This window comes from Oryctolagus cuniculus, chromosome 13, assembly GCF_051225735.1.
Source record: "Oryctolagus cuniculus isolate XC-2025 breed Fujian yellow rabbit chromosome 13, ASM5122573v1, whole genome shotgun sequence".
NCBI lineage: Eukaryota > Metazoa > Chordata > Mammalia > Lagomorpha > Leporidae > Oryctolagus > Oryctolagus cuniculus.
The window spans coordinates 53,286,219-53,308,538 of NC_142879.1; the positions used below are offsets into that span (position 1 = coordinate 53,286,219).

General features: G+C 43.1%; 1 protein-coding gene across 4 annotated transcripts in view; it reads left to right on the forward strand.

Moving 5' to 3' along the window:
* Nucleotides 1–2,919: 2,919 nt before the first annotated feature.
* Nucleotides 2,920–22,320, forward strand: part of SLC35F3 (solute carrier family 35 member F3) — a 416,207-nt gene continuing 396,806 nt past the window's right edge. For 3 of the 4 annotated variants that reach the window (XM_051820732.3, XM_089312289.1, XM_089312291.1), the window contains exons 1-2: nt 2,920–3,134; nt 3,535–3,764. In XM_051820732.3, the coding sequence (XP_051676692.1) occupies nt 3,082–3,134; nt 3,535–3,764 (283 nt within the window). In that variant the 5' untranslated portion in view covers nt 2,920–3,081. Of the gene's footprint in view, nt 3,135–3,446; nt 3,765–22,320 lie in introns of those variants that run through there. The other variant, XM_089312290.1, reaches the window with a different exon arrangement.

Here is a 22,320-nt window from a genome sequence, read left to right on the forward strand (position 1 = left end):
AGTCCAGCCAAAGTTTGTTGATTTTTTTGGGAAAACCAACTCTTAGTTTTATTTTTTTGGAGGTCACTGCAAAAGTACGGGCAACAAAAGCAAAAATAGACAAGTAGAATTACATCCAATTGAAAAGTTTCTGCACAACAAAGGAAACAATCAACAGAGTGAAAAAGATAAACTACAGAATGGAAGAAAATATGAGCAAAATGAATATCTGATAAGAGTTTACAGTTTAAAATATATGAGGAACTCAAACACTCAGTAGCAAGAAAAAAAATTACTCAATTTAAAAATAGGCAAAAGAAAGTAAATATTTATCCAAAGAAGACATGTGCGTGGCCAACAGGTATGTGAAAAATCATTCAACATCAATAATCATTACAGAAAGACAAATTAAAATCACAGTATCACTTCACACCTGTTATAATGGCTATTATGAAAATGATAATACACAGTGGTGAGGACATAGTGAAAGGGAACCTTTGGGCTGGCACCACAGCTCACTAGGCTCATCCTCTGCCTGCGGCACCAGCACCCAGAGTTCTCGACCCGGTTGGGGCGCCAGATTCTGTCCCAGTTGCTCCTCTTCCAGTCCAGCTCTCTGCTGTGGCCTGGGAAGGCAGTGGAGGATGGCCCAAGTGCTTGGGCCCTGCACCTGCATAGGAGACCAGGAGGAAGCACCTGGCACCTGGCTCCTGGCTTTGGATCGGCACAGCGTGCCAGCTGTAGCGGCCATTTGGGGGTGAACAAATGGAAAAAGGAAGACTTTTCTCTCTGTTTCTTTCTCTCTCCCTGTTTAACTCTGCCTGTCCAAAAAAAAAAAAAAAAAAAAAAAAAAAAAAAACAAAGGGAACCTTAGTATGGTGTTGATGGAAATATCAATTAGTATAGGCATTGTGAAAAACTAAATGGAAATGCTGCAAAAAAAAAAAAATTAAAAATATGGCTACCGGCCAGCGCCGCGGCTCACTAGGCTAATCCTCCGCCTTGCGGCGCCCGCACACCGGGTTCTAGTTCCGGTTGGGGTGCCGGATTCTGTCCCAGTTGCTCCTCTTCCAGGCCAGCTCTCTGCTGTGGCCAGGGAGTGCAGTGGAGGATGGCCCAAGTACTTGGGCCCTGCACCCCATGGGAGACCAGGATAAGTACCTGGCTCCTGGCTTCGGATCAGCGCATTGAGCCAACCGCAATGCGCCGGCCGCGGCGGCCATTGGAGGGTGAACCAATGGCAAAGGAAGACCTTTCTCTTTGTCTTTCTCTCTCACTGTCCACTCTGCCTGTCAAAAAAAAAAAAAAAAGGCTACCAAATGATCTGGCAATCCCACCTGTAGGTATCTATCCAAAGGAAATAAATCAGTATGTCAAAGAGATACCTGCACTCCAAGTTCATTACAGCTTTGCCTATAATAGCCAAGTTGTGGAATCAACCATCATATCAAGTCTTCCTCTCCATGGACATGGACTATCTCCTCATTTATTTAGCTCCTTGATTTGTTTCATCATACTTTTGTAGTTTTCCTCATAGAAATGTTGTCTGTATCTTGTTAAACACATACATATGTATTTCATTTTTAGGTGTGATGATGTAAAATGGTGCTGTTTTTATTCCAAATTCCATTATTAATTGCAGGTAATATAGGAAAGCAGTTGACCTTGTTAGGGAAACTTACTTGTATCCTTCAGCCATACTACTCATATATACTTGTTCATTCGTTCCGTGAGAGCTTTTTTTATTTGCTAATTATTTAAGATTTTCAATTTGAATCTGTGAACCAAGATAGTTTTCTTTCTTTTACTTCTTCTTTCTCAATTTCCTTTTCTTGTCTAATTTCATTAGCCAAGTCAAACATAACAATAGATGTGGAAAAGGAGTGTATCACATTCTTGCTGTGTTCCTGATCTCAGTAGGAAAGTTTCTAGTTTCTCACTACAAATATAGGGTTAGCTATAGCTTTTTGTAAATGTTCTTTATCAAATTGAGGAAGTCCCCCCCCCATTCTTAGTTTGCTCTGACACGATATAATTTTAATATAAAAATCGGTACTCTGTGCATTTGATTCTGATTTTGTGTAAACCATTCATTCTGTGTTGGAAAAAAGGACTAGAATGGACTACATTTATTATTCAAAGTAGTAATTTGGGTCTGAATGATGGATATTTTCTTCTTCACATATTTCTTTACTTTCTCAATCTGCTCCAATGAAAAACAATTAGGTAGTCTGCGGAGAGCGGCAAACAACAGTTAGAAGCGAAATAAAATGGAAATGTATGAAAAGAACTGACAGTGATTGCCTCCTTCGTGGGGATGGTAAGCTCGCAGAAAACCAGGACTGACTGAGGGATCACCCAAAGAAATCAATTCACTTGTGTCCCAGCTTTGTCTACAAAATGCCATTTGTTTACTTGGCATACTGAGAACCAAGCCAAGCTTCTTTCTTGCTAGTAGTTTTGCAGACGGACGGGGTGCGGAGAGGGAGGGGGCGGGGGAGAGGTTGAAAGATTGAAATACTGAACCAGGAGTTGTAAGATTTTGACAAGTCATGGAGAGGGACGGAGCAGCGCTCCCTAAGCCCCAAGGTTGCCAGGAGAACTCGCCGGCCTGGCGTTGACTCCTCGTGTTGGCTTCAGAGCCCGGCACACACCGGGCGGCGGAAAGTGGGCAGCAGCGCCCCCGCCTGGCCCGTACGCGCCCGGGAAGGGCACATCCCCGCCCGCCCAGGTGTCTGAAGAGTGCGCTGCTGGAAGAGCTTTCCCTAGCTCCGCGGCACCGGCGACCGTGGGGTGTGCCAGGGCGGCGGCGACAGTGACAAGCGAGGGGCAAGGCACTGCCTCTGCTCCTGGCTGGCTGCAGCAAGAGCCGCAGATCAGCCTAGAATCCCTTGGTGGAGCCACCGCTCCCGCCGAGCGCCGCACGCCCGCGGAGGCGCTTGGGGACAGACCGCGCGGGCGCGCACCAGTGGTGCGGGGTGACCAGGACCCTCGGCGGGCATCGCGCCCACCTCTGCCCCCGCCCGCGGCTGCAGGGAGCTCCGGCCCAGCAGCCCCTCCGCCTCAAGTCTGGGAGCTCCCGGCCCCACTCTGCTATTGCCTATGGGTATCCGAGAGTTTCCCGGCGGCGCACCCAGGGGCAAGAGCATCGCCATGTGAGTAGTGTCCTGGGCATGGTTGCGCAGGAGAGAGGCGGGTGGCCGGTACGCCGGCTGGCCCTAGGCAATCGGGACAGCTGGAGGTCTGAGCTGGGGAGGGCGGTGCGCGCGGCGGGGCTGCTTGGGAAGTTTAAGGCGTCCTCTCCCACGCCGCTCGCCAGGACACACACTGCCCCGAGGCGCCCAGGAGAGGGTACGGGAGACGGGACTGGACGCCAAGGCTGTCCCGGGAACTGGGGCGGGTGGCAGCGGTGGGAGGGGAGCAGTCCCGGCCCTGCGGTGGCACCCGCCCCTGGAGGGCCCGGCTGCGTCCTTGCTCGCCCTCGGTTGTGCTCCTCACCCAAGTCCCTCCTCTCTGCCGTTGCTGCCCCTTTGCCCGCCCTGCATGCGGCCTCAGTGGCATGAGGAGGTCACCGGACGTCAGCCCCCGGAGACTGTCGGACATCAGCCCCCAGCTCCGGCAGCTCAAGTACTTGGTGGTGGACGAGGCGATTAAGGAGGATCTGAAATGGTCGCGCTCGGTGGAGGACCTCACCAGTGGGCCCGTGGGCCTCACGTCCATCGAGGAGCGGATTCTGCGCATCACCGGCTACTATGGCTACCAGCCTTGGGCAACAAGCTACAAAAGTAAGAGCCCCCACCCCCATCCCGCCGCTCTGCTCGCCTGGCGGTGCACCCCCCCCCCCCCCCCCCCCACAGATGGATGTCCCGCAGCCTGGGGAGTTCACAAGTCCTGGCGACCCCTCCTGCCCTGCCTGCTGAAACAGAATCTAGTTTGCAAATTTGGGCAAGAGGCCCGGAGATGGGGTTCTCTAGGACCTTCGGAACTGTCTGGTCTGTTCTTTTGCACCCACTCCCCCAGGCGTTTCTGTCCTACGGGGTCACCATATAGGAGGGGCAGTAGATCCACATCAGAAATGCCAAGAGCCCTGCATTGTGTAGTTCCCCGTGCATCTACAAGTGTTACTGGGCCCTGAGTCTGGGCTCAGCTGGCTCAACGGAGAACAGTCTGGGGGCGGGGCGGGGGGTGGCCATCTCCCAGGCACTGATGGCAGGAGATAGTTCATGGGACCTTTATTTTCATTTTCTATCTCATTTCCTCCTTTGGCCCTAGGGCTTTCTGGGTCTGAGTTGAGGAGGTTCTGAATCCATCATTCCAGATATTGACACTGGTGCCTGCAAGAGGAATGGTGGGGGCCAGGGAAGCAGCTGGAACTTCCTTGCCAGTGGTCCCCAGCTGCTGGCTATGGCCATGCTGTGATCAGTTACACAGATACTACCTGTGTGGCCAAGACTAAGCTGGTGGACACTTCTTTTCTTCACTTGGAAGAGAGAGGTTGGCCACAACAAACTCTAAATATCTATAAATGAACCACAATGAAGTGGTCTCATCACTGTAATCTGACATAGCGAAAGAGATTGCTGTCTTGCACCTCAGTCAGTATAAGAGAATGGCATTGATTTCCTTCATTGTAATAGAAGATTAGACTAACAGCTTGATGATGGCTTTGAGATTTTTTTTTCCCCAACCTTTGATTGCTTGAAATTAGAACGTACTTTTTAGGTGTTTAGGAGAAAAAAACCATGAGCAGGCTTTTGTAATGTCATCATATCAATCACTAAGAATATGTCTATCTTCATTTCTAACACCTTCAAGTCCAAGTGATAGGGCAGCAGTATGCTAGCAGTTGGCCGGTTAGTTTTAAGTAATTTGCAGCAAGAAACATAGGGTTTGAATGTTTTGTTTTCATGTCCTTGCTTGTTTGTAGAGAACTGTGATGACTGCATTTAGCTCAATATAAACCGTGAAAAGATTATCTGCATCTCCTCCACTCTCCTGCCTTCTGCTGCTTAAATGGTAGCTGATCTCCTGGCTTTAGATAATAGAAGGAAGCAAAAAAAAAAAAAAATCCCAATTCTCTTTTTGGCGAAAAAACACCAGGTTGAGGATAATGAAAATTAAAGCCCATTGGAAACCATTTTTCTTGTGGATCTGTGGGTGTGGATAAGATACTCAATTTTTATTTCTGCTTTCTAAGTTTCTATTAGAAAATGGAAGATTTCTATTTCTTCTTTCCAGTTTCTGTTTTCTTCATAACTAAAAACAATCGTACAAATTGCCATCTTCATGGAGTTCTGTCTTTAGTCCCTGAAGTAATAGCAAGGTTTCTCTTTATAGTTGTATTTGTGGCTAGTTTCGTGTGCTTTGTGGAAATTATCATCATGGGTTATGACTTTAGGGGTTGACAGGAGCTTCCAAGAGTGATGCCTGTATTAGGTAGAAACATACTTTATAATTAACACAAGGGAAAGACCGTGTTGAAAATGAGTCCCTGTACCACCCATGGGATTATTAAATACCGAGACTTTAATGAAGGAATAAATATTAGCAGACAAATCTACAAATGATGCTTTTAACAAGGAAAAAAAATACCAGTTCACTCCACTTTCTTAATTCCTGTCAGGAGGAATATTCTTGATTCCAAGGTATTTCCTTGTTAATAAGATGCTTTAGGTGACAACTGACATTTTGATAATTTAATTGGATTTTAAGTTTAAATATAGAAAAGCTACTGTTTTATTCATGTAGCAAATGAGGTTTTAGGGCAGTGCTTTTGCTGTTTGCCATTTCCACCCAATTTCAAAACATAATAATGCAAAAAGTTTATCCATCTGTAAGTATCAGTTAATTTGTTTATTGGCAAATAGTTGTACTCAGCAAACTTGGAAAGATGATGATTACAAAAACTATTCTACTGATAGTCTCTAGCTCAAATTATGGGATGCTCCAAGTCTTACACTTGACATTGTTGTGTCATTTTCTTTCGGTGGATATTTATTTCCCTGCAGTAGGAGTTGACACTGAGTTTCGATATTGTTTGAGAAATGTGTCAGTTGCTTTTGTAGTAGCAGAACTAATTCAGATGACCAAGTACTCAGTTGTAGCCTCTTCATATTTAGACTTTTTTTGAGTGGTAGTTAAGATAAATGAAGTGGTTGCGAAGTATAGAAATTATCTTTGCTCAGCACTTTCAACCCAACTGGTGAGATCCACAGATTTCACTGTAGGCAAAAGACTTTTTATAGGGAATAGTTTTTTAAAAATCCCAAAAGCCCGTGGGTCTGAGAGGGGTAGTGTGTGTGTGTGTGTGTGTGTGTGTGTGTGTTTAATTCAACTGAGAATTAAACTATAAACAACTGGCTAAAAATGATTGAGTTCCTCTTCTCAGTGACTTAAGTCCTCCAAGATCCACATTCCATGGTTCTGAATCAAACCATTTGGCAATATTCTTGGAGATTCTGCAAATTTCCAGCTGTGAGGGTATTCAAAGCCCAGAATGTGCATGGGCCACAGTAGTTGCTCACTAGCTATTTGCTGAATGAATGATTGGATGCTGCCTGAAATATTGATTGACCTCTGGGAGAGAGAACCTTTGATTGTACCTCTCTGGTGATCCGTGTCATTTAATTCTTTATGCTCACATCCTGCTTGTTCAAAATTGCTTGACTCTCTCCTGGGTCTCCCTTCATAAGTGCTTTCTGAATGGAAGACTAGAATTCTGAATGATAAGCTTTGAGTTAGCCCAGGGTTTCTCATCCTCGGCACCATTGATGCGTTGTACCCGGTGATTCTGTATTGTTGGAGAAGTTCTGTGCACTGTACATGTTTAGCAGCACCCCAGACCTCTGCCTGCTAGATGTCAATATCACACCACCACCTACTCAAGTTTTGAAAATCAGAAATCTCTCTCAGTTGCCAAATATCCTATGATGTGGGAGGAGAGCAGACATCTTTGATGGAGACCCACTCATTTAGTCCAAATCCCAAATTTACATTCAAAATTGCTCTCTTCTGCTGACAGTAGTTATAACTGAGCAGGCTCGACTTCTCATCCCTGCCCCTCACCTCCACTTTCTTTTCATCATGGACCGCTCCTTAGGTTTGCATGAAGAATCAAATCAGCTGCCTTCTGAAGATCTGTAAGAGCCTGCTGCTTCTGTGTCTGGAATGATTCAACACCCACTCACCATGAATCGATACCCTGTAACAAGTGCTCTAGGATTTAGAACAATCTGTGTATCTTCTCTTAATTCTTTCCTTTCCTGTCTTGCCAGAGTGGAAATGACCAACTAGAGTATTTTCTGCTGCTGCTTTTCAAACTTCTCCACTGTAGAAACGAATTGGGGGAGGAGATGGGCTGCATGATGGAAGAGGGAGAACAAAGATTGGTAATTATCCATCTGTACGGTGGGCAGCCAACCCCAGGTGTGTGACATGATGGCGGAACTGGTGGCGTTTCTACTGACTGAAGTAGCATATTTTTTAGGCTCCAGATTGAAGCCTTTAGGCAGGATGGAGGAGCGTCTCTCAAACTTCTTTATTTTCACTTACTCATCTAGAAACACTTTTTGGAGCACTCCCTATAAGCCAAAATACAAGAAGCATGGATTGGCAAAAGCTTGCAGTAGAAAACATATGTAGTAAGGGTTGAGTGTAGAATCATTGAGTGTGAATGTTTACATTGAACATGGGCATCTCACTTTGCAAAAGATTTCCCTAAAGGGTATTTTTAAATAGTGAACTCTCACTTTTCTACTTAAAACACACACACACACACACACACACACACACTTTTTTTTTTTTTTCAGAATAAGCTTTGGGGACGGTTATGCTGATTGCTTAAAATGAGCTACAAGATCCTGGTATATGTCATTAATAAAATTACTAGTGTTTTAGAATGCTGAAAGCTTTAGTTTTTTTAAAAGATTTATTTATTTATTTGAAAGGCAGAGCTACAGAGAAGCAGAGGCCTGGGGGAGGGAGTCTTCCATGCGCTGGTTCATTCCCACTCCCCAAATGGCCACAATGGCTGGAGCTGAGCTGACCCGAAGCCAGGAGCCAGGAGCTTCTTCTGGGTCTCCCAAGTAGGTGCAGGGGCCCAAGGATTTGGTCCAACCTCTATTGCTTCCCCAGGCCACAACAGAGAGCTGGATCAAAAGTGTAGCAGCCAGGTCTTGAACTGGAGTCCATATGGGAAACAGCACCAGGCCCCATGATAGGCTTAGTTTGAAGTCAATTGTAGTGCAGAGGGAGGGCTAGTTCTCAAAGACCACCTATCTCTTGCCTGGCTATGGTGGCATGAACCAGAGGCCAGGAGCATGTTGGTTTCTGAGCAAAGCCTAGTAGTAGGTGGAGGTTTTCTAGTTTGAGCTGAGAAAATATAGGGCACTGAATAACACACCTGGTGACAAGGAAATTGCATGTTTCAGGATCCCTCAGGTTTAAATGCTGTAAGGGGTTTGTCTGAGGTGAAGGGGAGGGGTTTGTGAGGAATGACTGTCTCTCTATTCTTTGTGTCATATCAGGCAGAAGTGGGAATGTAACTTGCTGGTGGAGGTAACCAGTGCTAAGTAGAACAGTGGCTGATAGTATAACTGAATTCATGGTGAGCAACTTCTCTTTGATCCTCCAAAATAGTATAGGTCAGGCCAGCAATTCAAAAATGACCCAGTTGTAAGAGATTAATAATTTGGTTATAAAGTTTTTGTAAAATGGAGCTTAGCATATGTAATGTGAGATGGAAAGATTTTAAAAGAAAAGTTGGAGGGTGACAGGAAATGGGGTGAGCCTTCAAGTACAATATTTTAATTTTTTAAACAACATTTTAATTTAAGGTATCAGAGAATCAAGTTTATTCCTGAGTATAAATATATACCAACAACTTAGTAAAAAGTTTTCTGAGTAGTGGGCATTTAGTCTAGCACTTAAGATACCAGCATCCAATACCACCACAGTGCCTTGTTCCTGGATCAGGCTCCTGATTCCAGGTTGCTGATAATGTAGACCCTGGGAAACAGAGGTGATGGACCACATATTTGGATTCTTGCCACTCTTGTGGGAGTATACCAGCAGATGGAATCAATCTCTCCCTCCCTCTCTCTCTCTCTCTCTCTCTCAAATAAAAGTTTTCTGAGTTCTGCCATAATTAAATGTGGAATTATTATCTTCTCAGGTTACACACTGCTCCACAGCTCACTCAGATCTTTGCCGTGGGGTTAGAAACCTGTCACAATTGGATGTGAAGGGCAATGGGACTCATCTGCAGGGGTGTGAAGTCTTCCAGGCTTTACAGGAGGCTTGGGCAAGGATGATTCTGAGTGTTCGTCTCTCCTGGATCTCCCTATAAAGTATCTAAAACACTGCTGGCAAAATTGGTCCTTTTCTTGAGCAGCAGGAAAAACTCAGGTTAGTTGTACTAAAAATTCATGCACATGTGTATGATTTAGTATCCATTCATGCACACACACTCACACACACACACAGTTCCTAATTGTCTATATTTCTGTGGGATCTTACAGAATTACCCTGCAAAGAACCATTTCTATTGCTTTCCTTAGTAAAAACATGGGACTTCCATTATTAGGTCTCCCAGATCTATACCCTAACTCACCTAAAAACACTGACAAGCGATCTTACACTTAGGGCTCACATTATCCAGTGTCATAGCAGGGTGTTTTTTTTTTTTCCTTTAGTTTTGATAACCTCACTTTAAAAATGATATGGGAAAAATGAAAAGATCAATGGAATTGAATATGCATTTCTATAGGTGAAGCTTACATATTACCTTCATGAAAACATTTAGAGCAGATGTCTTTTGGAATGTCTTGCGACCTCACAGTGGCCCCTTAACTGCCATGCACCATGTCCTCAGTTTGGGCCCTTAGCAGCAAGACCACCATTCTCTTCCTCCTGGGTACCTCATAGATTATATTGTCAGTAGAGTCCTGACCCACACTAACTACCACAGTTTCTCCCTTGGAGAAGTTGCAGTGGAAGCCAGGAGTCTGTGGTCCAGTCTGGAATAGAAAATCTACATAAAAGATGGCAGGTGTGGAAAGCAACCAGGAGAGAGCTGTTGGTTCCCAGTGCTTAATGCCAGGTTCTACTTCCCTCTGAGATCTAGGTCTTACTACAGCTCCTCTAAGCCTCCAGGCACTACCATGGCAATGTATGACCCTTTCCTGCGAAGTGAGCAGAAGCCAGACTTCATTCTGTACAACTGTGTGTTCCTCTCTGGATAAGATTTCTGAGCCATTTTATTCAGGCCCACGTAGGACAAAGTGAAGATTGTGCGCCAAAGAATTTTCAATTGAAAATAAGCTATCACTTCTTGATTACTGAGATAATAAAAAAGGCCACTTGAGAACATCAGAAAGATGTGGACGCCAAACGACCCTAGCTGGATTAAGTACTTACCTGGCCCATGGAAGAGGATAAACTAGATTTTACTGTAAATGATGTCTTTAGGGGCCAGCACTGTGGTGCAGTGGGTTAACACCCTGGACTGAAATGTTGGCATCCCACGGGGGCGCTGGTTCAAGACCCGGCTGCTCCACTTCCAATCCAGCCCTCTGCTATGGCCTGGGAAGGCAGTACAAGATGGCCCAAGTCCTTGGGCCCCTGCACCCACATGGGAGACCTGGAGGAGGCTCCTGGCTCCTGGCTCCTGGCTCCTGGCTTCAGATCGGCGTAGCTCTGGCTGTTGCAGCCAGTTGGGAAGTGAACGAGCAGATGGAAGACCTCGTTCTCTCTCTCTCTGCCTCTCCTCCCTCTGTGTAACTCTGACTTTCAAATAAATAAATAAATCTTAAAAAAATAATGTCTTTGGTTCAGTGCAGTGGTGAATATGCCTTGATCAATACAGTATTATACGGCTGGTGCCGCGGCTCACTAGGCTAATCCTCTGCCTTGCAGCGCCAGCACACTGGGTTCTAGTCCCGGTCGGGGCGCCGGATTCTGTCCCGGTTGCCCCTCTTCCAGGCCAGCTCTCTGCTATGGCCCGGGAGTGCAGTGGAGGATGGCCCAAGTGCTTGGGTCCTGCACTCCATGGGAGACCAGGAGAAGTACCTGGCTCCTGCCATCGGATCAGCGCGGTGCGCTGGCCACAGTGCGCCAGCCGCAGCGCGCCGGCTGCGGCGGCCATTGGAGGGTGAACCAACGGCAAAAGGAAGACCTTTCTGTCTGTCTCTCTCTCTCTCACTGTCCACTCTGCCTGTAAAAAAAAAAATACAGTATTATATTTCATTATCTTATTGCAGATCCTCATAAGAGACATTATGCAATATGAACCTGGTAAATTCTATTGCTATGTTGGTGGCAGTCTCTTGAACAATTGCCTAGGAAATGAGCACACATTTTTCTATCATGAATTTGAAGTAGCCGTCACTTATGACAGCATTTGAGATTGTAGGAAACAAGTTGCTCCACTCAGGTGGTTTGCAGCTTTTGAATGCTAGAGGCTGTTAGGGACTCTCAAGAAGTGGTGATATTCTCAGAACAGTCTTCTAGTTTTGGCACATGTTTTCCGTGACATTCAGATTTTTCTCCTTCTCAGTATGTCATGTATCATCCTGTAGTACTTGACTAGATCAGAATCCATTAGGAAATTATTTTTATCCTTCTTCACCATCTACTTGCAACAATGCAGTGTTATAAAAATTTGGATGTGTTCTCTAAGTTTTAAATGGTGCTTCTTAGTGTATTTTGACTTTACTACCACTTTTTTTTTGAAAAAGAAGTTGAATTTCTTGTTCTCAATGAATAGATATTAAGATATCCTCTTTTTCAAAAGAGGAATACAATTATGATTGTATGTATGTATGAAGTAGTTGGGTTTTGTGCCATATTCCGTTTCTGCTGTGAATGTGGGAGTTTAATAAACATTTTTTATGGCAGTGGTTCACTGTGTTGGTGTGCAATACCAAGAAAAGACTGAAAGTTCCTTCCTCTATATTATTTTATTCCTTAAAGAATTAGCTAAAGCAATAGTTTGAAGGCTGTGTAAGTGCCACAATGTAGAGCAACAAATTTCGAGAGTTTATCCAAACTTTTTTATACAAATTTAGGATTTTGGTTTTTTAAATTATGAGCATAAAAATTTTAAATAGAGCTGCCTGATATTATGCAGTGGCTGTGTTTACAAAATTACATATAAATAAAAATGTGTGCAATTAGAATTGATTTTGAAGCACTAGAAAAATATGATACTGCCTGTTTGTTCTGTGATCAACATTATACCTGGTGATTTTCTCAAAATACACTGAGGAATTGCTAGGTAGTGACTCAATGGTGGAAGGAAGAAACACTTTACACTTGGATCTACCAGCTCAATGTTCCCTTCTCAGAAAACTGCAGACCAGGCAAGGTCCAGAAAGTTATGCATGAAATTGCAGGCACTCCTCAAGGAGGGACTCCATTGAGAAGCCTTTGGAAACAAATGAAATAATGGAAGTTACTATCAATGCATATTCATTTATTCAAAAATCCATCCATCCACCCATCTATCCATCTATCCATCTAAAAATTTATCATTCATTCAGTCAGTCAGTCAGTCCACTGCTCTAAATGGAAGTCAGTATATTCAGCCTAAGGTGAACAAATATTAAATATATGGTTAACTAGCCATATCCAAAGAATTGCTTAGTTGGGAGATGAAACATTTCTGTATCAAGCCATAAATTGGATTGGCCCTAATCCACTTCTCTTGTCTTGGCCCTATCTCCCAGGTGTACCACACTTCATTTTGGTTCTTCTCTAACTAGGTATTTTTGGATAATTTGAGCCAACAGTAAGCAGCTGTAAACTAAATGCTATAATATTTGCATAATGTTTAGTTGTAAGGCACCATAAATTGCTATTTCAACACAGATGAGGATATTAAGCCTCAGGGGACTTCTTTTCCTCTTCCTTTGAAAACTTGAGCTCTACTGCTGTAATCGGAGTTCTAATTTGTTCATTTGATGTATCTCAGAACATTAAACACTTTTTCTCTTTTATGAAATCCTCCAACAACAAAGATTTTTTTGAGTGGGTTAATGAGATTAATCTACTAAACCTGCACATTTCTTTCCTAATGTTTTATGCTGCAGGCATTCTGTTTCTTTCCAGTTCAATAGAAAGCTGGCCTGAGATGTTTTTCTTCCTCTAACTAGAGGCCTGGAAGAAGTAATGTGCACTAGAATACAAGGAGTTGGGATGAACTCCGAGCTCCACCTGTTCTCTCCTGCACTATGGCACTTTCTGTTTGTACAATTAAGAATCGAAATACGCTGCTTAACACGACTGTTACTTTACATACTCTCAAGAATGATAATGTAGCAGGATTCATGTGCTGAGATAAGACACCAAGGCCCCTTAACAGGAAGTAGTTTATATTATGCTGGCATAAGGCCCTGGTAGAATTTCTTAACCAAAATCCTGAAGTTGGTTTTTGCCTCTTTGTCTCCCTTATATGGCTACCTGCATACATTTGATTGGCTATTCTAATGTTACATGGCGGCCACAGGATTGATACAGTACTGCCCATGCAATTCTAGTTACTGAAGTATCTCCCCCCCCCCCCACCACCACACACATACTGAGCTGTAAGCTGTCTGGCAAGGGGTAACATCATTGTACTAACAAGCAGAACCTGAAAGGGTTACATAGAAGCAGACAGGGACTACAACTGAAGCATTCATAGACAAGCAGATAACAACCACATTTCATTTCCAGGACAAATGCCTCCCTTTTTCTTTTTCTGACCGTGGGAAGACCTCTACCACAACTTTAATCATGTGGGTTAAAAGCAAGTTTAATTAAAAGACAGAGGCCAGTGCCACAATAAGATCTGAAGTTTTGTTCAGCATTTCTTGCTGTAGTTATCCTGGAATCATTTCCCCAGGTGTGGATCAGTCCAAGACCCAGGGATGTGGTTGAGCGAGAACACAGGAGGAGGTCAAGTTGTTGGGGGACCTTATCTCATTAGCTCCTCTTTTCCTGGCTGGCTTGTCCTGTCTCTTCATCCCCACCTTTCGTGTGTGCTGAGTTCACGGGTGTCTCAGTTTGAGCCTCTTTGGAACCGATGACTCCTAACTTTCAATAGATGTCTCGGGTCATTTGAATCAATAGCCAGAGTGATGCTCTAGATTTCTCCTTGGTTTTTGTACTGATATGGCTCCTTTGTGGGGAAACAGGTGGCTTAGGCAGCCAGGGTCTCCTGGTCATCTGGTGTCTGATAAGAGGATGGGAGATGATAAAATGTTATCTTCTAGTGGTTTGGATCTCTTGTCTCAAGGCCTGAGCAGTACACTGGTACTGTCATGTGTGGTAGCTATGTTTCTTTGGGGAAAACATGGCTATAAAAGACATTTTAGGTGCAACTGGGGAAATTTTAAAGTCTATCTTATTAAATTATTTTATAGACCATTGTTATTTGAAAGGGGGCTTAATAGTATTAGTGTTTTTTGGATAAAGTGTCTTAATGTTTATAAAATACTTCCAAGTAACTCAACAAAACAAGTATAAATGGCAGATGAGCAAATTGTGGCAAAATTTTAATATTTGATGAATCTAAATAATAGATGTATATGTGTTCACTGGACTGTTTTCTCAACCTTTCTTTAAATATGAGCATTTTTAAAACAATGTCATAGCCAGTGAAATAATATAATTCATGCTTGAAAGAGACATATTTTGTCTATTTAATTCAGTGTTATTAAATCAAAATTTACCAAAAAAACAGGGAGAATAGTGAGAACCCTGACAGGTTGTCCCAAGGGAAGGCAAAAGTTCATCCTTTCAAAGGGCAATGCTGTTGCTGGCTTCCATCTGTTCTTAGCACCATCTTCCAGGCAGGACTGGACCTAACACAGTATCTGCCTCAATTTCCCTCCCTGCCCTCAACACATCATCCCTCAAATGTGCCGATCAGTATCTAGTGATATGTCTTAGACTACAAAGATTCTTTCAACGAAAGAAATATTTTTTTCATAAATTTAAAGTCTACATGGTTTAACTTTGCACCCTATAAAAAATAATTAGGGATGGGGCCAGTGCTGTGGCATAGTGAGTAAAGCTTCCATCTCTGGTGCTGGCATACTTTATGGGCACCAGTTTGAGTCCCAGCTGCTCCACTTCCAATACAGCTCCCTACTGATGTGCCTGGGAAAGCAGCAGACAATGTTCCAAGTGCTTGGGTCCCTGTACCCATGTGGGAGACCCAGAAGAAGCTCCTAACTCTTGGCTTCAGACCAGCACAGCCCCAGCCATTGGGGCCATTAGGGGAGTGACCCAGCAGATGGAAGATCGATTGATCTCTCTGTCTCTCTTTGTCTCTCTGGCTCTGCCTTTAAATAAAATGAAAAAAAAAATCTTGGAAAAAAATTAAGGAGGCCAGCATTGAAGAATGGCAGGTAAAGCTGCCACCTGCAGCTGCATCCCATATGGGTATCAATTTGTGTCCCAGCTGCTTTCCTCCTTAATGGCCCGGGAAAATTAGCAGAAAATTACTCAATTTTTTTTGCCCCTGACACCTATGTGGGAGACCTTGAAGAAACTCCTGACTCCTAGCTTTGTCCTGGTCCAGCCCTGGCCATTGGGAGTGAACCAGCAGATGGAAGGCCTCTCTCTTTCTTTCTCTCTCTCTTTAAGATTTATTTATTTATTTGAAAGTCAGATTACAGAGAGAGGAGGAGAGATGGTGGGGGCGGGGGGGAGGTGTCTTGCATCCGATGGTTCACTCCCCAGTTGGCTGCAATGGCTGGAGCTGTGCTGATCTGAAGCCAGGAGCCAGGAGCTTCCTCCAGGTCTCCCACATGGGTGCAGGGGCCCAAGCACTTGAGTCATCTTCTGCTGCTTTCCCAGGCCATAGCAGAGAGCTGGATCAGAAGTGGAGCAGCTGGGTCTTGAATCAGCGCCCATATGGGATGCCGGCGCTTCAGGCCAGGGCATTAACCTGCTGTGCCACAGCACTGGTCTCTATCTCTATCTCTATCTCTATCTCTATCTCTATCTCTATCTCTATCATCTCCCTCCCCCATCTCTGTAACTGACTTTCAAATAAATAAGTGTTTTTAAAGAGTAATAATTGGGATTTAGAAACTACTTACCACTTGCCTTGCCTGAGAGTGAACAACTAGTACAGCATCCTGGTCTGCAAGTCTGGCTATTTTGAAAGAATGTATTGACTTGTAGTACAGTTTGTGTTTCACATACTTGGTCTTAATGCTGGAGTCATATCCTCTCATTGCATTTTGTGTCTCTCTTGACCAACTTTCATTTATGGCCTAGCGCCCTGTCCTTCCTCCCAGCTTCCAAGGATTAAAGTGAAGCTATGGAGGGCAGGTGGGAAGGCTACTTCCTTTTGAGTCTGCTTCCAGAGAAGTTGCTCTATCTTTGCAAGAGAGAAAGGATCAAATGGGCTCCCAAGTCTCCTTCCTCACCCTGTGCCCAGACTACTTAGAATTCACATTTGCCTTTAGTATCCTAACACTCTTGGTAGAATTCACATCATGGAAGAATTCTTTCTAGGGAGGGCATTATTTTTACTGTTTGTGTTTAGGGAAATGAGGGCACAAAGTTATAAAGAGACCACACAAGCAGTTAATCAGAGATGCTATTTGTCTCAAGGTTATTGTGTCACAATTGGAGGGAATATAATAAGTTATGGGGTTTCTCCCATTAAAAAGAAGATCTACTTCTTAAGAATAAAAGGAAGACCATTTGCAGTGAAATAGAGGAAGCATCAATACTACAATCTTAAAGAGTAAGTAGGCATTAAGCTGAGAGTGCGGATGATTGATTGGATTCCAAATAGGGTGTGCACACGATCAGATCAAGGAGTATTGAGTGGAAGGCCAGAGTGGGGTTTGATTTTCAGTGTTTATGAGAAGAGGTATGTGTGAAGTTGGTAAAACTGAGGGAGGAGAGATGACAACTGCTCTATACAGCTGCTGGGAACATGTATGTAGTTGTTTTAATGAACATAAGCCCTTGGGTCTGAATGTAAACCCAGGAGTATACTTTCAGGGTTGTAATGTAACTCTGAGGTGATTTCCAGTGTCTCCTCTCGTGTTCATGCCATCAGATGATCCCTCCTCTTGAGTGTAGCTGGGACATGTGACTAGCTTCTAACCAAGAAGATGTAGCATGTACGAGAATATCACTTCTAGGATTGTGTAATGTTACACAAGGTTCCAAGTTGCTAGCAAACTTGCTTCAGATCTTCTCTGTTCCTTGTCAGTCTTGATGAAACAGTGGCCATGTTGGGAGGTCCATGTGGCAAGGGACTACAGGTGGCCTTTAAGAGATGAGGCCAACAGACAGCAAAAAACTGAAGCTTGTCGCCCTACAACCACAAGGCACTGAATGCTGCCAACAACAGTAACATCTTTCTGTGATTGAGCCCCTGGATGAAAACACAGCCTTGGCCAACATCTTGGTTTCAGCTTTGTGATGCCATAAGCAGAGAGCCAGCTAAACTGTACCCAGATTCCTCACTCACAGAAACTTTGAGATAACAGTTGTGTCTTGTGTTAGGTCACTGGGTTTTTGTTCATCTGTTATGCAGCAAAAGATAACTAATACAGTCAGGATTAAATCTTTTTTTTTTGTAGAGTTCCTTTATTTATTTTTAAAATTTATTTGACAGGTAGAGTTGTAGACAGTGAGAGAGAGAGAGACAGAGAGACAGGTCTTCCTTCCGTTGGTTCACTCCCCAAATGGCTGCCATGGCCGGCGCTACGCCAATCTGTAGCCAGGAGCCAGGTGCTTCTTCCTGGTCTTCCATGCAGGTACAGGGGCCCAAGCACTTGGGCCATCCTCCACTGCCTTCCCAGGCCACAGCAGAGAGCTAGACTGGAAGAGGAGCAGCCAGGACTAGAAACTGAAGCCCGTATGAGTGCTGGTGCCGCAGGCAGAGAATTACTAAGTGAGCCACGGCACCAGCCCCAGGATTCCATCTTAGGACAACAACTATCAGCATATTTAAAACTATGCTAGCCCAAAGTATGTTTTTATTTTTGTTTTCAATAAAATCTAAGGGGGTAGTCACTAAGTCATCAAGAATTACATTTTATAATGGAGAATTATGTTATTTTTAATAGAATATTTTAGGTCAGTTTTCAATTCATACAAAATTAAACAGAAAGTACAGAGATTTCCTATATGTTCCCTACTCCCACACATGCATAGTCTCCCCCAGTATGGACATCCTCCAGTAGAGTGGTGCAATGTTACAATTGATAAACCTACATTGAGGCATCATTTTCACATAGAATCCACTGTTTATATCAGTGTTTATTCTTGATGTACATTCTAACAGGTTTTTACAAATGTCATCATCATTATGGTATTATACCATACTATATGAGTATATATATGGCTGGGGCTTCTTCCTGGAGGTGAGGGAAATAATAGAAACAAAGAAACTTTGAAAGGCACAGCCTCTGGGAGTTGCCCCTCTGAGAAGAACTGAGAAGGGAAGCCACTGTACCTGCAGATCCAGAGTTCTTTATTCTATCCCTGAAAGTTCCTAATGAACCGAGTTGTCACTGGGTGCAGCTTATCGAGGGTCAGACTGGAAAGGACTCTGCTGTTCTCAGTCTTCATCTCCCTCTCCTATTACAGCATCAGTTTCCTTTGATGTCTTGGGGAAAGGTAGCTGTGGTTGGTCTTTTAATATTCTTTCTTAGTGCAAAGAAATAGTATAATTTCCCACCTGGAAACCTACAGTTGTTAGAAGGCTGGAGTGAAGACTATTGAACAATTCATTCATAGAACTCTTGCATTTTTATGTGGTTCTCAGCATTTCATTGAAGTTTGTGATCTTTGAAAAAGGGAAGTATCCTAACATACTATACGATTCCATCCAGAACTAATTTGTGGTGATAATGATCAGAGGATTGGATACAGTTAGGGTGTATGGACTGGGAAGTGCACGAGGGAACCCTTCTGATGTGGAGGAAATGTTTTAGATGAATAAACTTAGTGGCAGGGTGTTTGTAAAAGGAGGTGTATGCGTGTAAAATGTCATCACATACGTTGTATATTTTATACCCCAATTTAAAAATCTATTTTTTTAAAGTAGAAATTGAGAAAAGGTAGAAGGGATTCCTCCATATAGAGACATTGATTTCGGGATGGATCAGATTTTTTATAGAGGATGGTGAGAACCTAGAACGTATTGGAATCAGGACTGGAAGATTAACACTTTGTTTCATTTGTTATTGTTCTTCTATTAAAGCCCTAAACAGAAGTACAACTCTTCCACAAAGTCATGCATGTTTTGGACATCTAGAAGTTTGCAAATACAAGCACATCTCATTTCTGCCTTTAAAAGGAATACTACCTTCTCTTTCAGCAAATTAAACTTACTGATTTAGGGACTACTTTGATGCAATGGAAATTCTAAAGAAGTATGTGCTTACAAAAAAAACCCATAGGTTTTGGCTGTTTAAGTAATAGCAGGTACACCCAGTCCAGATTACAAAAAAAATTAGGACTTTGTTTATGATCCTGTATACCATTCCCTGCTATTGTTTTACTACTTAGTAGTTCCCCTCACAGGATGACAAAGGGGACAGTAGAGTGTTGATGCACACACTGGTTTATTTAAAAGTGTGATAATTGCAATTTTTTGGAAAGAAGCATCTAAAACAAAGGTTTAAGCATTTTTCTATATTTAAATTCCCAGGTTTCAACTAATTCCAAATCGTCCAATCAGCTTACTGTTGGCTGTATTTGGAAACCATTCTCTCTGAATTTTGGTGATCAGAAAATCGAGAGTGCAAAGTAGAAGTTCATTTGAAAAAATTATAATCTCTTAGTCATACATATATGACCATATTTATATATAATCTTTTAGCTAGATGAAAATCAATAGTAAGAACAAACTTTTAATACAGTGGATAGAACAAGAACTTGCTTGCAGAGCCCAGACTAAGATATTCTGATCTAACAACTGGAGAGCTAAAGGAGAAGAGCGTATCTCAGGTTGGGAAGTGAAAAAGGGGACGAGGAACACTGAAGTACCAGGACTCACATGGAAAAAGAAGGGTGTTGGGGCTGGCCTTATGGCATAGTGGGTTAGGTTGCTGTCTGTGACACCAGCATCCCATATGGGTGCTGATTTGAGTCCTGGCTGTTCCACTTCTGATCCAGATCCCTGCTAATGCACCTGGGAAAGCAGCAGAAGATTGTCCATGTTCCTGGACCCCTGTACCTTGATAGGAGATTTGGATGAAGCTCCTGGCTCCTGCTGCTGGCTTTGGCCTGGCTGAGCTGATTATTGTGGCTTTTTGGGAAGTAAACCTTGGATGGAAGGTTTCTTTCCCTGCCTCTCCTACCCCTCCCTGTCACCCTGTAACTCTGCCTTTCAAATAAAATACATAAATCTTTTTTTTTTTTAGATGAATGTCCCAGGACAAGTGTGTGTGTGTGTGTGTGTGTGTGTGTGTGTGTGTGTTTATGTGTGTCTTCATTTCCAAAGCAGGTAGAGATCATCCGTTTGGATTCTGTTTACTCTTTGTCTTTTTCCTACTCTGTTAGCAACAGTAGCCTTGAGTTGGGTGTGCAGTGTTTGATTCCATTCGACAGGCCACTTTCTGTCAGTAGCCTCCTTCATATGCTGCTGAGAAGCATGACATAGCATATCGATTACTCCTCAAAGTGAGTCCAGACTATGTCTTTAGGTTCAGGTAGGGATGGGCCGTGAACTGGATGCATGTTTTATTCTTCAAGTGAAAATGATCTTTGTGCATGTGAGCTCCTACAGTGAGCTTTTAGAGAACAGTGTATGCACCGGGGGTTGATGCTCAGTTCAAGATCGTTTTGTTGCTTATTTCCATTATGTTTGCTACTAGGTCGTTTTTATGTGTATAAACTCCTTAATTTTGAAATTAATCTTCACAAGTCTACTCAGGTAATCCAAATAACTATCCTAATAATAACTAGTAAGCCAAATGAGTTATATTTTTGAGTTGTATAACTCAAAATGCATTTAACTTGCCTTAAAATGCCATTGAACAAATGAAAAATAGATTTTACCAGAAATATTTTAATGAAAGTATTTTTTATAAATTTTATTTTATTTTTTAAAAATTTTAAAAGATTTATTTATTTATTTGAAAGGCAGAAATACAGAGGCAGAGAGAGAGAGAGAGAGAGAGGTCTTCTATCTGCTGGTTCACTCCTCAAATGAACCACAGAGGCCAGAGCTGTGCCATTCTGAAGCCGGGAGCCAGGAGCTTCTTCTGTGTCTCCCACACGGGTGCAGGGGCCCAAGTACTTGGGCCATCTTCTGCTGCTTTCCCAGGCCATAGCAGATAATGGGAAGTGGAGCAGCTGGGACTTGAACTGGTGCCTATATGGGATGCCAGCACTGCAGGCGGCAGCTTTACCCTCTATGCCACAGCACCGGCCACATATATTTTATTTTTTTAAAGATTTATTTATTTATTCAAAAGGCAGAGTTACAGAGAGGTAGAGTCAGAGAGAGAGAGAGAGAGGTCTTCCATCTGCTGGTTCACTTCCCAAATGGATGCAATGGCTGGGGCTGGGCTGATCCAAATCTGGGGCCAGAAGCTTCTTCTGAGTCTCCCACATGAGTGCAGGGCTCAAGGACTTGAGCCATCTTCTCTTGCTTTCCCAGGCCACAGCAGAGAGCTGCATCAGAAGCAGAGGAAATGGGACTCGAACTGGCATCCATGTGGGATGCCAGTACTGCAAGCTGGCAGCTTTATCCACTACGCCACAGCACTAGCCTGAGAGTATTTTAAAAATAAACTTCTCATGGAGGTAAAATATCCAAAGTGTACTGCTTGATGAATCGTTACCAAATGAATATGCTCTTGTTTACTGCATCCAGATCAAGAAAGAATATTACTGGCATGGAAACTAGTTTTTGACAGCTATATGAGAGATCTTCCTAATCTTAAAGTACAAGAAAGGCTATAAGCTTTCAGTCTAGAACAAAGATAGCTACCTACAGAGATAAAATATGTCTCAAAGAACATCCTGTGGCTTGTAAGGAAGCTGAATCTAGCTTGAAATTTTGTCACAGTGATTAAGACATCTTTCCCAATTCCAATATGCATCACGTGAAAAATGTAACTTCAGCATTCTTATTGTAAGCTTTAGATTTACTTTATCACTTAAATGTGCCTTTGAAAGAAATGTTTTCCAGACAAGGTCGCTGTGCTGAAATTTCCATGTGTTTATGCATGTTTGGTCACTTTTTCCACTAGTGCCGTTTTAATCAGTTATGTTAAATTTATAATTTATAAATTTCTGCATGATAGCACCAACATCTGGGTTATCTCTGCATCTGATTGAATTGTTTCCTTTCTTTCTTTACAGCAGATT